The 17,784-nt window shown below is 34.5% G+C and overlaps 1 protein-coding gene across 2 annotated transcripts in view; it reads left to right on the top strand.

The window, feature by feature from the left end:
* LOC149781731 (netrin receptor UNC5A-like) overlaps positions 1-17,784 on the top strand; it is a 56,643-nt gene that overhangs the window by 15,109 nt on the left and 23,750 nt on the right. The window contains exons 3-4 of one of the 2 annotated variants that reach the window (XM_089935842.1): positions 7,595-7,723; positions 12,974-13,036. In XM_089935842.1, coding sequence (XP_089791968.1) covers positions 7,595-7,723; positions 12,974-13,036 — 192 coding nt within the window. The remainder of the gene's footprint in view (positions 1-7,594; positions 7,724-12,973; positions 13,037-17,784) is intronic. The other variant, XM_089935843.1, reaches the window with a different exon arrangement.

Below are 17,784 nucleotides of genomic sequence, written 5' to 3'. Positions count from 1 at the left end.
GTAATTCAATAACAAAGTACAACTGCTTGATAGTAAGAAGAAGAAGAAGAAGAAAAATAACACATTATTCCACAACTTATCGGCACGAATATATTAACGATTATTTATGACAGATTCAACAGTTGTGAACAAAAGAGAACCTTTTAAGTGTTTTGTCACGAATATTGAAAATTCGTAGTTAATATAACAAAAGGCGCAACAAGATTCATCTGAAATTTTGTACATTCCTTACTGCCGGAAATTACCGACGTACTGGAACAATGAATACGGGAAATACCGCGCAACTCGAAATAATGTTACATATAAGAACACCAGTAGCCAACAGTATTATAGTGTATTCATTATCTTTGATGAAGAGAAAGGTTGCCTACAAAAGCAGTATAGTGTACTCTGGGAATAATCCGCGAAGAGACGATATACACATCATAGATATATTCTGATAGTTGATATCATGTACGGTGTATAAGAGTTGGGAGATGGGCTGGGAGTAGGTGACGCGAGCAAAAAAGCGGTTTTTAACTAAATGAAAGACAAAATAACAGTTTGTTTCAAACAACTGATCTTATCATGTTCTTGGACATCCTTCTCAAGTCAAACATAGATTGTATGGTGCTTGCACATGTACACCGGGCATGACGTAGGACATTTGTCTGTTTCGGCTATATGTGATTAAAACATTATTTATTGTGTACTAATTTTCGTTAATATTGATGAGAGTACGTTAACGAAGAAAAAACTCCTTGGACTCTAGGATATGCAATAACGATTCATTCGTCAAAATGATTAAGTATTTATGATATTAATATTTAGATTGTTGATGATCGTATCGTATTTAGTTTATCTAGCAGTGTCTCGAGCCAGAAGAATATCTCAGCTGCGGAGGGTTATTATAGATTTACAGAAACTGCTGATAATAGCGATTATGTTATTGATAATAATGTAGTAAGAAAAAAATTACTTATAAACAATGTGACAAAATAAAACTTCACTTAACTCTCGATGTTGATTTTATCACGACACTGAAACAATAACAAAATAATCATTGTGCAAGCTGTAACACAGTAATGTTGTGGAAGTATTCAAATAATATTCCAAGACAATTTACCGTAGACAGAATTAATAGTAAGTTTGGTCACAAGTGTTCGATTAAATTGTTCACCAATAGCCTGATCACGATGCATAGTGGTATGTCCTCCTCTGATTTTGACATTTGCTTTCTTCATCAGAGATGATACTGCACCAAGAAATTCCTTGCCAGGATCAACCTGTAGTAAATGTGGCCATCGCAAGGGTCCTCGTTGATAAATTCGTTCAAAATCAGATACAACTTCAGCTGCTGTTTTAGTTGATAGTGATTCTGCTTCGTTATATTCGTCATATCTACTTGCAACGTCAACCAGTCAACGAGTATTTCTGTGTACACGATTGACATCTACCAATTTTAACGGTATCGTGTGGTAAAAAAACATCTGCTTCATGATCTTCATTTGGAGCCCTGATATCAAACTGTGCATGCTGAATTTCATTAGTTGGTGGTAGGTAAATTTGCTATATTGCATGTCGTGTTAACCAATTTTCAGAACGTGTGACGTTTGCTGCATCAGAAAGTTTACTAATCTCTGCTCTAATCCTCCAATATCCTCTTGGGCTATAATAAATTGATTTCAATATAATAATAATCGGTTGATTAATTACCAGCCCCTACTACTAGTTTACCTCTAAGATATTTGTTTTTGAATTTAAGGCGTGAATCAACTTCATATCTGCAATATGTCGTTTTTGTAAATTCTTATTTCTATAAGCTACATCATGAACTTGACATGCTTGATCAATCGCATTTATTGGATGCTCCCCAGGTCTTGGTTGATCTCAAGTCGGATATCAAGTCGAGTTCAACAACAATAATTATATCCAGGAAGATGTTTTTGTTCTCCTGGATACTTACCTCATCTAGCTCCTGGTAATGTTTCATAACGAAGCAGCGATATCACAACCTGTCTTCATACGAGACGAAACATTTTACACATTTACATGGAAGTGCACACCTTTTAATTTTTGTTATTAGTGTTGTTAATCCACGTGTAAGAATGGATGCTCTGCATTAATCGCAATATAAATCGATATTGTTTATTAAATTTCTAAAACAAAGATGTGATCGATTTTTCAGCAACACGAAAACAATAGTCAATAAAACATATTTCCGCATTACCGAGTTCCATCAGAATAATAATAACAGGTCCATTTGGATCGGCTAAAACACAATTACTGCTTACTCCGATAATGAGATGGTTAAAGAAAGATAAGTTATACTTAGGGCACCATCATTAGATGATCAGAGATGCTACGATATGCTTAAAGATTTTAATGAAAATACAATGTTGTTGGACGAGGATGGTAATGATATTAATTTTATCACCGAGATTGATTAAGCCCTATCTGTAAATGACCCCGATGGATTTATTAATAATCTCGTGGTATACGATGACGTAATGTTGGACAAACAGTCAAATCCAGCTCGGATATATTCTCGAGGCAGACCTAAACACACAGACGTGATTTATGTTACTCATCGACATACACAAATGCCTAAAGTGATCAGAGATAAATGCAATACTTTAGTTGTGTTTAATGGAGTCGATATACATACTCTGCGAACTATTCATCAGACTTGGTTTTTAGGGAATATGGACATGATTACGTTCAAATACTTCTTTTCAAAAGCACAAGCTACCCCACATGAATATATAAAGATAACTTTGCATGATCCTCGGTCTTTAGATAAAAAGACAGCAACAGGGAGGGTGCGACCAAAAATGAGTTTCCGACGGGTAAACAAGAACAGGCATACAATTTTTGAAAAACACGAACGACAAAGATGAAGTAACAAAATGAGATAACCCAATTAGAGAAACTCTTGGTTCTGGTCAGAGGAGTTGGTATGATGTTATTACGCACACGTGATTGATACAGATTCAGAAGTACATCAAAATTCTGGAGAACCGGAGCTTTAAAATGTGTTTGTCATTAAGTTTTGATATTTAGACTAATGTCTGTTTTGAAACTTCTCTTACGTTTTACAATTTCATTGGTTAAAATCTAGCAATGCTTTGCCAACACATTGGATTTATATACTGCTGAGTTTTAAAATGTCATTTCTTTCTTTTACTGCTTGAAAGACAAATAGCATAACCTTATACATGAACTTCGGTACTATCCTTATTATTATTTCTTGCCAATGTTTTCAGATTTGTTGTTGTTCTAGTGTTTAACGCCAGTAATCTTGCCTGTGTTTTCAGAGATGATTCGCTTAATCTAACGTTGTTAATAGTAAACTCTTAAGCAATCACATCTTGAGTTATCGTTGTTCTGAGATATATTTAGCTGGATTTTATTCTGTAGTTTCAAGTCCACCATTAGACAGTTTTAAAGACTGAACGTTCATTAAACTCGTCTTTTGGTAATCATCATCAACTTCTGTTTTTCAGCTTTACCATCGTTATCAAATTCATCAAGGGATATAACTCATGTTGCTGTTGTTGTTGTTGTGGGGTTTAACGCCATTTTCCAGCACACGATAGGCTATACAGGGCGGCCAGTATTAATGGTGGAGGAAGAACCCTGGCAAACTCCAGAAAGAACCACCGACCCACGAGAAGCTACTGGCAAGCTTTCTCACATACCCACATTAGCTGAATCCGAGACTCGAACCCACACAGAAGTGATATGGCAGTGATCCGTAACGGAGAGAGCTCTAGACTACTCGGTCACTCGGGGCCCACCTCATGTTGCCATTCGTATGCTATTTATATGTGCAATAGAGAGCTTGACGGGAGATAAATGGTTGCAGACGACACCAACAATGCTGAGTCTGCACAAGATTAAAAAAATTAGTTGGATAAAAATCGATTGCAAGCACGTACATAGAACATATGTCATACTTGTAGATGCTAGATCAGCCGAATATCTAAATCGTTATCTGATATTTCTATACTCTTTTTTTATCTCTTATTCAGATGGCTTCCTTGCATAGTTTCATCTGTTTTCACTTTCCTATCTTTTTGTATATCGAACCGATGAAAGCGTTTCATTTGATGCTCACAATGATAAAAATCAAAGAACGCACGTGGGATTAAATAACAACGTCAAATGCTTCTTTATTCCGGAATCTATATGGTTTTGTACATTTCGCTATCTAAGGAATAAGTTCAAAAGGTTGAACAATAAGTAATTTCATTGCTTTGTCAGATTGTGAATCGTCATTTAATGCATTGACAATTGAACCGCTTATTCCAAAGTTCATACCGATATAAATGCTTTGTCTTGGTAATGTTTATGTTATAAATTTGTAGCGTTCTCTATATATTGGTCTCATTATCACAGTCTCTATTATCTTCTCGCGGTTGTCTGTAACCCTCTTTGTAACAAGGTTTACTGTTACCCCACTCTCCTTTAAATCCATTAAAATCTTTTACTATCGGACAGTCTCAACAATTTTTTGTATACCCTATTAATTTTAAACTGCTATGTATATTTGATTTAATTTATATTTGGTTTAATTTAATTGTTTGATTGTTAGTTTTAATTTTTTATTCCATTATATGTTATAGTAATTTAAGTTTGTTTACGGGAATTTTACATTATACAGAAATTAATTTGACCTGACTATTTTTGTAAACACCTGATATTAGACCTTTGTGTCTAGAAGCTGACCTAGTTCCTTATCTTTATAAGAAATAGTAAGAGTTGAAGTAAACAAATTCTTTTTTTATTTTGTTTTATTCATTCTTAGTGTGGATTTAAAGGGTGGAATCGAAGCTGTACTGGTTGTGCGTGACTCTATACATGTTAATAGCCTCTATTTCGAATGTACGGTTTTACTGGAATTGCGCAATAGTTTGATATAATAGTGGTGTATTGAGAAATAATTTTAGTTGGGCTTTTAAACACTTCGTCTTCAAGATGATATTTTTTTCTGTTGTGACCACCTGGAGTTTAATACTTGAATTTTCTTCCAGATATTTGGATTCTAGGAGATTAATGATTTTCCCTGGGAATATTTAAATGCTTATTCAGAATTCTTGGAAAAAGACATTTCTTGAACTTGTTTTTGTAATTTAAACACAGGAATATTATTTTCTGTGGTACAATACAGAACTATTGACACGTCAATACTATACTGGCTAGAGTATACTTCATAGTCTTCCATTTTTGATTTTCGAGGGAATCGAACTCAAACTCATTAGACATCTTTATTAGTAGCACTTATAATTTTAAATTCTCGGATTATTCTTGGATTAAGTTTTTATTTGATCCTTTAAATCGTAAGTTCTTTTCCTCAATTTTACCTTGTTTTTCTAGGAAAATAAAATAAATGCTAAATTTTACAAAGCTTGCCGTGTTCCCTTTTTTTGTTACTGTTTATGAGAGCCTAAACACGTAACAAAAGTAATTATTTGCTGAAACCGAATCGACATAAATTTTGTTTCATATAAAGGTAAGACTGCACGATGACGTTATGGTGATGCTAGATAACAAGTAAGTTAATTTCATTACTTTGAAATCAGATTGTATTTTACAGTTGTCTTTTGCAATACATTTGCTTCAGATCTAAACAAAACTTACGATGAAATGAGGATTAAGAAAGTAAAATCTCCAAAGAAGAAACATTCACGTAGAGTCTGACATGAAGGATAATTCAGTATGCACACATGTGAATAGACAAGAAATAAGGTATATAAATTGACGAATGACCAAATAAGCCTGCATTACATGAACTTGTGGAGGCTTCTAAATAAACATATATTGCAAGTTGGGAGGTGGAGTAACTATGGATACCATTTTTTAATACTTCCATTTGTTATATAATGACAAGGTGTCATTGTTTTCAATCCCACTCATTATTGCATCATAAACCTTCCATATAAAGCTAAACAACAGTTACAGATTTGCCAGGCATTAATACAGGCAGTCTACTTCTTTACCCACTATAGTAAAACAACGTATCACCAACCTTTATGCGGTGCGTATCTATCAACGCGTTGCAAGATAATTATATTCTAACAAAGAACCAGTTTATATCCTCATCCACTTTCTGTCCAAATTTAGTATTTATCATTGCAAAATTGCCTGTACAGCCCCTGGCACATCTCTCCTGCTAATGATGTTTTGAACTTAACACCTACAATGCCACATGATACTCTATTTTGTATACTGTAGTGGTGGCCTAGGTAATGGTAAAATAAAGCTATACCTTCAGAAATTACAAATGCTTTCATTATTGGTACTTTTTGAAATGTGGTTCTTATTTTCTGGACTTTCAGATTATAATTTTTCTGTTGTTATTTGCTCCCCTGAATTAGAACAAAACACAAAAAAGAACCCCAGACAACTTGTCGTGAATTTGATACAACTATATAACCTTTTCCTACAAATAAATTTAATTAAAATCAGAAACCTACAATTCGAATGTGTATTTAAAGACATCCGTTACCTCAATTCATTTTGAATGATTTTAAAAAACTGGAGAGCAAAATGAAAATGGTTCATTATAAAAGGTAAGAATTGTGCGGTAGATATTAATTCTAGCATGGGAGTACAGGATAACTATGTTTTGGTCTAATGGTCACATTTATGGGACAAGTAGCATATGAGACATTAGGGATTACATAGAGAATGTAGGTTTAGAAAGAAAGACAAGAAAAAAGAAATGAAAAGGATAGCGAGGATAATATCAAACGTTGAATGCGTGTTGCTTTAAAGTGACTATGTGTCCGTGCAGTAACGTTTCTGTAGAGGGGATCATTGGCACTGACAGAAACTGACATTTATGAGCTGATGGCCTATATACTGTTAAACGGACCCTGATTTATGCTCCAAAGTCACTTTTTGTAACTAACGTTTATATGCAGGTAAATGAAAAATAGCAGGCATGAATATACGATGAAAGAATGAGACTGTAGGGGCCACTCGTTTGTTTACAGAAAATAATTTTGTCCTAGGAGTATCTGCAAACGTCCAATTGTGTAATTGAAAATATATCATTTTATATTACAACTCACTTCCTTCTCTGCTGTCAATTTTATTTTCTCTGTTTTAAAGTTGAAAAGAGGGTGGGATGCTCCCTTACTGATTGCTTTTGGGGTATCCTTAACAGTGTAGATCACATATACGTATGTGTAATTAGCCTAACAAAGAATCCATAGAATCAACGGTTGCAAAAACAAAACGAAGGAAGAAGAAAAAAAAAAACAAATACAGGAATTTTTGGAGGTATAAATGACACAAATCTAAAGCACTAAAGTCAATTTATGCAAACTTACATTGAAATTATATGCAAGCTTTTCTTATTTGTTCAAACGTAATGCATTTTCTCATATGAATGAAGACCAACCATCGTTGTTTTTTTCTTCTTCTAAACGAAAACAGTGTCACTTGTGTTTCTGTTCACTTGTTTTAATTTCTCCTAATACTTACCTCTGTGTATACCATGTGTTTGTCATTGATGATGTTGATTATCCAAGTGACAAACTGTATGGTGGCGATGGTGGTGGCACTGATGATAGTAATATTGGCAGTTACTGACATTTCGTTCCAGGCTGGAGTGAATGGGGACCTGTAATATGTAATGCGGTTTGCCGAAGTAGTGATAATGTCGCAGTGGGTGGCTACAGAACACGAACTTGCACTAATCCGCCTCCAGTTCATGCAATGGAAAAGTGCTGTGGTGAGTCAAAATGGGCATTTTTATCACATGCAACTTTTGTTATCGTACGTGTGTAAATGGGCTGGGGTGATTTTGTAGTACACGTTTTATTTTCATTTCGAACATGCCAATCTGACAATCGCTTGGAATATGGTGATGTGATAACATTTTTGACGTCTCACAATAATAGAATCAAAGTTTTTCTTGTCTGAATTCACTTTAATTATTGAGCACTTTGGTAATTCCAGTAAAAAATAATTTGAAAATTAACCTAAGCTAAAACTGACCACAACAATAAGACTGGCTTTGCGTCAGATGGTATGGCTAGAACGAATAATAATTAGGTAAATATAATTATATACCCTCTAATTGACCAAGATCAGAACTTTATATAAACGCCAATTTAATGGAATTTTCAATTCTGGAAGTTGTTATGGTCTGAATGGAGACTGTATCTTTAACTCAAATTCAAGTAGACACCATTAATATTGTTTTGAATATATAATCCACAATCATGGAAAAATTTAAGTTAATATTTTATTGTTTATAAAAAAGTGTCACTGGTTAGGTACACCATGAACATGATTTGGGTTAAGATCAAGTGTAAACTATTTACTTAAATAGTATATAATCATTAAAAAAGCAACAAACAACACAAATGAAAAATTTATAAGAATGTAAACTCTGGTAAAATGTAATAACACACACCAGCACACCAAGTAAATTAGATTCGGTATGGACACTGGGTATTACAGAATAACACACCAAGTAATTTAGATTTTGCAACATATTCAAAAGTTTCGGACTATAAGGACTCTTTGGCCTTAAACAAATGAATAGAAAAAGCAAACCAAAGTTCTTTGAAACTTAACGTATAATTTAGTTGTTAAGGTATAAATAAAAAACACTTTAAGAGGAACTTTCAGTATTATTCCTAAATTATTCTTAAACCTCTAGCACAAGTCCCCAAGGAATAGAGTGTTCCAAATGAGTTCAAGATCCTGAACGTACTGATGACAAATAGCCCGGAATGTGCTAAATTACCAAAAGTCTTGATGTATCACAATGGCTTTTTCCGAAACTCTTTTGAGTAAATTAACGATAATCCTGAAATGTCGCTTTATTCCAGACACATGAGAATTTTGTAATTCCCATCAAACAACCCAGACAAATGTTTCCTCTGATATTATATAAAAACACAACATTAAATAGATCTGCAGTCTGGTATTAAAACAATAACATGGGAGATATAAATCCGAATTCAAAATGAATCTAATCGCACATTTTTTATAAGCATTCACACGTCATTACTACGGCTGCATTTCACAATATCATTATTTGACAAATCTGTTACCTTGTGCCAAGTGACTTCCGCTGCAATACGCAATCACATAATCCAATTTATTCAACCAGAATTTTATTCAAACATTTAAACATAATATTGATATTAAAGATAGTAAACATGTATAGCTTATCGTAATCTACGGTTATGTTCAAGATGGCCGCTATCGCTTAACCGGCTTGAAGCAGCTGTTCCGTATTTTTGTGCCGTTTCCACGTTTCCATGATATATGTGCTTGTTGTCTGTCTTCGTCCACGTTATTGTGTTCTTAATATATTGGCTGTTCAGTTCGTATGTGTTTCTTCATCTCCTTTTTTTGGAAGCGAGAACAATTAGACTTTTCTCAGCTGTCTTGCTCCACTGCTACAGCTTCCTTTGTTTTTGAACAAACCGCCATCACGTGATACTCGCCAATCACCCTGTTTATGCTATCATGAACCCTCATTAATTGATTTAAATGACCACTCTCCTTGGCTTTCCACACTATCTTGGCTCTCCTCACTACATTGTGCTCTAGATTAAACGAACTGGGACTGCATTCATAATTACCTAAATATAAACAGAAGCGAAAAAAGAAACGTTGTTTCAAAACTGGCCGGCGTAGAATAGGAAGAAGCATTCCAGTTATCTCCCTTACGCCCTTTCCATCTCAACAATTTAAAAATTCGACCATTAATTTAGATAACATAATTCAAATCCCAATTAAATCGTCAACCTTTGTGTCATCTGCGTATAGCATTATTCAATACCCAAACAGTAGGACCACCGGAAAAGCGCACATAAATAGTTAACTTTATCAGCGAGCAGAATATCGACGTCTTTTTCCTGACAAAAACATGGCTAAAAACATCAGGCGATGAGCCCAAGTGCGCCGATCTAACACCCACAGGCTACTCCATCAAGTCGTTCCCCCGTAACCCTCGCGAAGGTGGAATTGCTGTCATCACAAAGAACTCCATGATCAAACGTCTTAACTACACCACAACATTCAATTTCGACCACACATCGTTTGAACTAGTCCAAACCACACTCACACTGGAGCAAAGGTCCGTACATTTCTGTGCCTATACCGCCCTCTTCCTAGTAGAAAACACAAGCTAACTGAATCTCTCTTTTTGGATCAGTTTCCTAATCTCCTGGAGTACGGAAATTTGATAGGTAGCAACCTGATTAATCTTGGAGATTTCAACTTTCACATTGACTGTCCCTGAAACCCAAACACATCAAGACTCCTCGATTCCAATAATGTTTTCAACCTCAAAGAGTCAGTTAGTCAACCCACCCATAACATGGTCATATTTTAGACTGGATTCTTCATAGGCCTGATGATAAAATTCCACAGTTCTAACATGAACTTGCATCAGATCAACTCTGCATTATATGCCATCTTGACGTATCAGTCCCTAACCCTTCACCTTTATCTGCTACTTAGAGAGACCTCCGTATGATAAACAGAACCAAACTAATGCATGACATCCAAGCAATTCTAACAACTTCCTTACCTCCTACAGCAGAACAGCTCGATAACTGCCAGCGTTCATTGCTTCACAAACATGCCCTAGCTACCAAATGCAGAGTATCAATTCAAAAGTGTTCTCCATGATATAGCAGTGTTAGGGACCAGCTTCGAACTGCTAGATTAGACCGCCGTAAAGCTGAGAGGCTTTTGCTATCCACCAGACTCACTATTCATACGCAAATCTATGAAGCCGCTAAGAAGAATGTCACAAATACAATTTGTACTGCAGTGAAATCAGCCCACTACAGTACTAAGATCATGGAAAGTTCCAGCTGCAAAGAGCTCTTCGAGATTACTAACAAGCTAATGTCAAGGAACAAATGAACACCACTTCCAACTACCAAATTTCTTCCGTGACGAAATTACAAACCATTAAAGATAAGCTTGACACCACAAATTCAATTGACTTGTAATCACCATACAGTTGGGATACATAATTTGAGCAGCAATCATTAGCAGCATTTGATCCTGTCTCTATGGATTTCGTCCGTACAATCCTGATGAAGAGTGCACCGAAATCGTGTGAACTTGATCCAATTCCAATATACTGCTGCTTGAGTGCTTAGATCTAATATTGCCTTGACTAACTGAAGTTGTTAATACCACTCTCTTATCAGGGATATTCCCGTCATTTTTCAAAACTGCCATTGTAAAGCCTCTGCTGAAAAAACCAACACTAGACCATAACGATTTAAAGAACTAATTCCCAGTTTCTAATTTCCCATTCATATAAAAAAACCTAGAAAAGGTTGTTCTATCTCAGCTTGTATCTCATCTGAATTCATCAGTCTTTCTAGCAATGTACAATCTGCATATCGCCCTTGCCACAGTACTGAAACTACTCTTCTAAAAATAGTCAATGACGTTCTCCCTGCTTTGGATAGCGGAAAGATTACAGTCCTCACCCTCCTTGATTTATATACAGCATTTGACACAATAGACCATGATATATTACTTCACCGTCTCCAGCATGTATCTGGCATTCATGATACATACTCACTGTGGTTCAAGTCCTACTTGGTCAATAGGACACAAATTTTGTCTGCAAATGGAATACACTCCAACCCAGTTAATCTATGTCGTGGTATTCCACAGGGGTTTGTTCTTGTACCTGTTGTCTTCATCCTATACACTCAGCCGCTCTGAAATGTCATATATCATCATCCAATGTCTCACCAAGTGTGCGCTGATGACACCGAAATATACAAATCTAGCCACCCAACTGAATTTGATCCTACCAAGCAAGGTGTAGAGACGTGCATTTCTGATGTGAAATCATAGATGACATGTAACAAGCTGCATATGAATGATTATAAAACTGAGGCCATTCTAATCACAACACAAAGATTTTCTTATTCACATTCTTTACCTTAAAAAATAAATATCAGCAACACCAACATTAAATTCACACAGTCAGTACGAAACCTAGGTGTTACTCTGGACAGCAAGGCTGCATATCTTGAACTGAGACTTAGCTCCATTTGCAAATATCTTTCAGTTGATGCCACTAAAACACTTGCCTGTTCATTAGTACTTTCAAGACTGGACTATAGTGACTCAGTTCTGTCAGGTTCATCTTAATATCTAATCCAGAAAACAACACAGCTGCTCGGATCATACTTAGAGTACCACGATTGGACTATAGTGACTCAGTTCTGTCAGGTTCATCTTAATATCTAATCCAGAAAACAACACAGCTGCTCGGATCATACTTAGAGTACCACGATCAGAGCACACCACCCAGCTGCTCTGTACCCTACACTGGCTATTCATTCGATCCAGAATCAAACACAAAATTTGTTCTCTGTTTTACTGTCGGACCCCAGTCCAACATACCTATCCCACCTCACCCATGTGTACACACCAGCAAGATATTTACGCTCCTCTTCTGACAATCGTATACTCATTATTCCCACTATGAAAACGAAGTCATATGGACAACGTTCTTTTGCATACCAGGACCCAGCAACGTCGAATGAATTGTCCACTAAACGTAGACACAAAGACACAGTGATCCCATTCAAGAGTGACCTTAAAACTTACTTTTTTCGACGGAAAGAACAAATTTAAAAACCTAATAATGTTTTACCTGCCTTAAATGTTTTCATCATGTTTTTATGTTTTCTAATTTCATGGTGTTTCTTATTTTGCATAGGTGTTGTCTAATGCTGTAAAGTGCCTAGATCTTCTAAAGATTAGGAGCTATACAAATTCCTCATTATTATTATTATTATTATTATTATTATTATTATTATGTACAACGCATAAAACACAAGACTGATATGCAAAACACAAGATAAAATGTTAGATATGTTACTCCGTAAACAAATAATCGTATGGCCAAACTCACACCTGAGAGTGTGTTTTGAGCTCATCTCACTATTACTGACCGACAAATAAATATTTTCAGGTCTTGGTTTACAAACTGACCTTGATGACGAAAACATGTGCAAACACTTGCCATTATGCAGCGGTAGGTATGCACGTTTCCCATTACATGCAAAAACCGATTGTATAGTTTTTTCTCACTTTTTCTATTTCTTGTACAATTTTATTGTAATACATATGCAATCTCCGTCCTGAATGATGGCGAATGAGTATTGATTGACAAATGTGGGTTATAATCCAATGATCTATTCAAAAAATAACCCCAAAGATATATATATATATATATATATATATATATATATATATATATATATATATATATATATATATATATATATATATATATATATATAAACCGACACACACACATGTCGATCTAGTAACTAATTATGTTACGTATATTTGATAGAATTTAATTGTCTGTTTCTAAGTTTTATTTTGTTAATATTTTTAATCTCATTACATGTCAATGTAATGTAATTTTGTTTGCTAGGAATCTGATATTTTCCAGAAAATTTAGTTTGACCAGAATCTTTTCATAAATGCCTAATAATACAAACACTGTTTCTAATTTTGACTTAGATCCCGACCTTGATTTAGAAATCAGTGAGAGAAGTAAATAATTATTTGTCTTTTTAATTCTCTTAGTAAAATGATTGGTTTGTATAAAGGTCATACTGGGGAAACGTGATTTTTTAAATATGTAAACAGATTTCATTTCGCTATTCTGGGCTTTCCGAAACTGCGCATTAGTTACTTTTAATAGTGATGCTTTAGAGAGAAACCTCTCCGTTGGGCTTCTAAACACTGGGACGTAAAGGTGTTTCTTTTGTTGTGTCAATTTGGAGTTATATTTTAATTATTATTCAATTATTTGGATTCAAAAGGATTAATTCTTTTACATGGAAATATTGGAGTTCACATACATAATTCGTTTACAAACACATTTATTTAAATTTTATTCGGAATTCAAACACCGAAATATTGTTTTCTGTTGTTCACAAAGAACTGTACATATCAGCTCTATACTGGCTAGAGTGTACGTCATCGCCTTCCATTTTTGGACTTTTCTTCGGGATTCGGACTTGAATTCATTAGAACATTTCACTACTAGAATTTCTAAAATTTAATTCGTGGATTATTCTTGGATATTTTTGGATTTGACTCTTAAAACCGTAAGTTCTTATTTGTTCATTTTTACAGTGTTTTTGCAGAGAAATAAATTATGTGTTAAATTTGTCAAAGCTTGTTGTTTTCACTCATTCTTTAGTTGCTATTATTTAGAGCCTAAACACGTAACATCAGAAATATAATTTCAGTACACTGTCTATCCGAACTCCGAAAAATATAAATAAAGGTAGATAGTATCAAACTACAGAGAATTACAAATATACACGAAACAGAACGGAAAGTTCAACCACTGCATTCTACAAGAGATTGCTAGATAATGCTAACAGAATTGCATAAATATGAATTTAAAAAGTTATCATTCATGTGTATGTGTGTAACTCAGACATGGAATTGAATTAGTTCATTATTACTTTTCTCTGTTTTTGAAATATTTTCTTTTACATTCTAGATATTTAATATGACCAAAACAAATATGTTCATATATGTTAATGTTGACTACCTATTCTATTTTAAATATGTGTGAGTGCGTGTGTGAGTATATCTGAGTTAGGTGACACGTATACACACCGATCTCGGTGGGTGTTTTTTTCAATGCAAATTCTTTTTCTGGAAATATGAACGATTTTTAACTGTGAAAGTAATTTGATTAGAATATGTTTATAGTGAATTTCCTTAAATAATGTTAATTTTATTTTTAAAAGCTTTGTTGAACCTTGCATCTTAAAACACATAGGATAATCTGGACGAGTACAGTTAAATAGGTTATGCCAGATCGTTCATGTGTACAGTGTCTGTCATATCTTAGGCAATGGACTTGAAATATTGCATTAGAGGGCCAGAATAAGCTGTTGTTAACAAACGGTGAAGCCACGATTGGTGTTCTCCGTACATGCTGCTCTGTGCCACGGTTTCACTTGGAATCAAATCAAACCAAAGACGAGGGACCTACAGGCCAAGGACGGAGATACCAGGGAGGCCACCATGAAACAATTCAAGTTTGAATACCAGTCAAAGTGAATCTGCCATCCATACACAGAGGCTTGGAAATGCGGATTGAAATGTTTAAAGTATTAGCGTATGGCACAAACGAAATCAAGCAAGACACATCAGGGACATAAATCAATTTGTATGAATGCCATTTAGAGTAAGCGAGATTAACGTCCCCATATTTTCCTCAATCACAATTTATGCATCGAAAGGAACCAGGTCCCGAATTCCGCCTTGATAGTCTGCAAAGACCAGATGATCGTATATAGATCATGAGTGTTATCCGTGCTGACACGAGACGCTTAAACGACAGAGTCGTCCGCTTCCAGCATATAATTGAAGAACTAACAAATATCAGCCGAGGAATTAAAGGCGCACAGCAACAACTTACAAATAACGAGAATAACCTCAGTGAATTAGTGTTAAGCCTAGCAACAAAATATTTGAATAACGAGAAGTTTGATAAGCTAGAAAATCCTATCGCACATAGAAAACATATTTTACTTCATTCCAGAAATCAAATGCCAAAAATCTTGCGACAAGATAAACGCGGTAAGAGAATATATAAATCACATTGAAAAAGACGAGTCGAGTATTGAAATCGAACGAGCGTACCCGCTATATTTCAAACGAAGTTCAAGGCTGGAATTGTTACGTTTCCTCGTTTCATAGATTAGGAAACAGTTTAAACAAGTACAGATAAATTAACAAGACAGCCCGAAACAAGGCACGTACGGAAGAGAGAAGAATATCAAACTGTTTCACAGTTAATTGAACCATACATCCAAGTGTCCGAAGACTTCCAGAAACAGTCCTTCGAGCGCGAATAGCTCTCTATCATTTCATCATCCAGGCACTCGGAGTTGGTAAAAAAACAGTGCATGGAAATGTAGACACAAATGATAAATAGGGGCCTGTTGAGGCCATTTTCCCATGTAATACATAATGTGCAGAGAATTTGTGAAATTAAGTTCTGCATCTGGAATATATTTAAGGTTTATCAAGAAAACTATTTGTGTACTGCTCGAGACTTGAACCCATGATAAAATTGACACAAATGGTTTCGTAATTTACCGTAAGAGATAAAGAACTTAATAGAGCAAGTTATTAGGGAGCTATTGCTAGCTATCTAACTATATAAAAGAACATAAAAAGGCACCATTTAAACATCTATATATTTGAGAGTAAATAAAACAAATGGTTGAAAATTTCCTCTTACGTACAAATCGTTCTGGAAGACCTAAGTTTTCGTGTAGTTTATGTCTGCTAATACCTTGCCAAAACATGCAGAACTAATTGTTTCCAAGATAGAAACCGAATCAATAGATTATAAAATGATTCATCCAAGTCACATTTACTGCTGGTGGAGATTTCAATGTTTATACATTCCACACACCCTGCGTTTATTACACATTATATTAATAATGATATTGATACGAACGTAGCCTATAGCTAGGATGTAAATGTAGTACCTTCATATTTGGAAATATAAACAGAACCAATAATATTTCTCTTGGATCTAGCTTGTACCATTATACTCATAGTTAAACTAAATATATATATATATATATATATATATATATATATATATATATATATATATATATATATATATATATATATATATATATATAAACCCTCTTCTTTTATACCAGAGCAGGACTACAATTGATTCCTCAAAGATGTTAGTACAGGAATGAATAATTTTGAGGTAACCAACCTGATATACAAAATATCAAACATATTAAATAGACTAGGATATTTGTCACTTCTCGTCAAATTTGTAAACAATGTCAGGTCTGTTTACATAAAGTTTCGTAAATAACCATACAAATATCAGATAGAACATGGTTTTCTGCAAGGGAAAGGCCAACGTCCTGGGCTCAGATACGTCGTGCTTACAAATGGTTATTTGCATGAAATATAATCTTCAAAACAAATAGCTATAGAAATATGTACAAAAATATTAGTAGGCACAAAAGGAAACTATACAAAAATAGACTGTTAAAAAGTTCAAATACATCGTTGAATAGAACAAAGAACAGTGTGGATGGTAACAGTACGTTTCAGTATTGTTCATTTTACATTGTGGGACGCATCACCATTTCATACTGAACTGAGACAAAATCTATAAATTGCATGAAAATCTGAACAAGAAACTAAATAACGAAGAAGTGCAACATCTTGTAAAAATTTTAAATTCGGGAAGATCTGGTGGTATTGATGACCTTCTAGTGATATTATTACGGCAACGGGAAATATTACAGAACCTGTCTTAGTATCTAGTTTCGATAAACCGTTACTTTGCAAGGCGTTAGACAATAGCTGTTTTCGCACCCATTAACAAGTCAGAGGATGTAGATATCCCTGAAAATCGTACAAATATTAACCTTTTACCAGTAGTTAGAAAAATATTTATTTACATTTTAAACGAAAGACTAGCTAACTGGATCAAAGAAAAAATATTTTAGGTATCGAACGAGCTGGTTTTAGAAGTGAATGTTCTACTGTAATAACTATAAGCACATTGCTATGGAAATTTACGTTAAAACAAAGTTGTAGGTTTTATACTGTTTTTACTTATTATGAATAAAGCTTTAGACCCGAATAATATAATACATTATCATAAATTAACAAATGAAAATATTAGTAGTAAAATGCGTACGGTACTAAAAGCCATGTATGCATATGTTAAAGCTTGCGCGTATACCCAAG

Source organism: Sinohyriopsis cumingii, chromosome 15 (genome assembly GCF_028554795.1).
Source record: "Sinohyriopsis cumingii isolate HCF-2022 chromosome 15, ASM2855479v2, whole genome shotgun sequence".
In the NCBI taxonomy this organism is placed as follows: Eukaryota; Metazoa; Mollusca; class Bivalvia; order Unionida; family Unionidae; genus Sinohyriopsis; species Sinohyriopsis cumingii.
The sequence above is the reverse complement of the archived record's forward strand: the minus strand, read 5'-3'. Positions and strand labels throughout refer to the sequence as shown.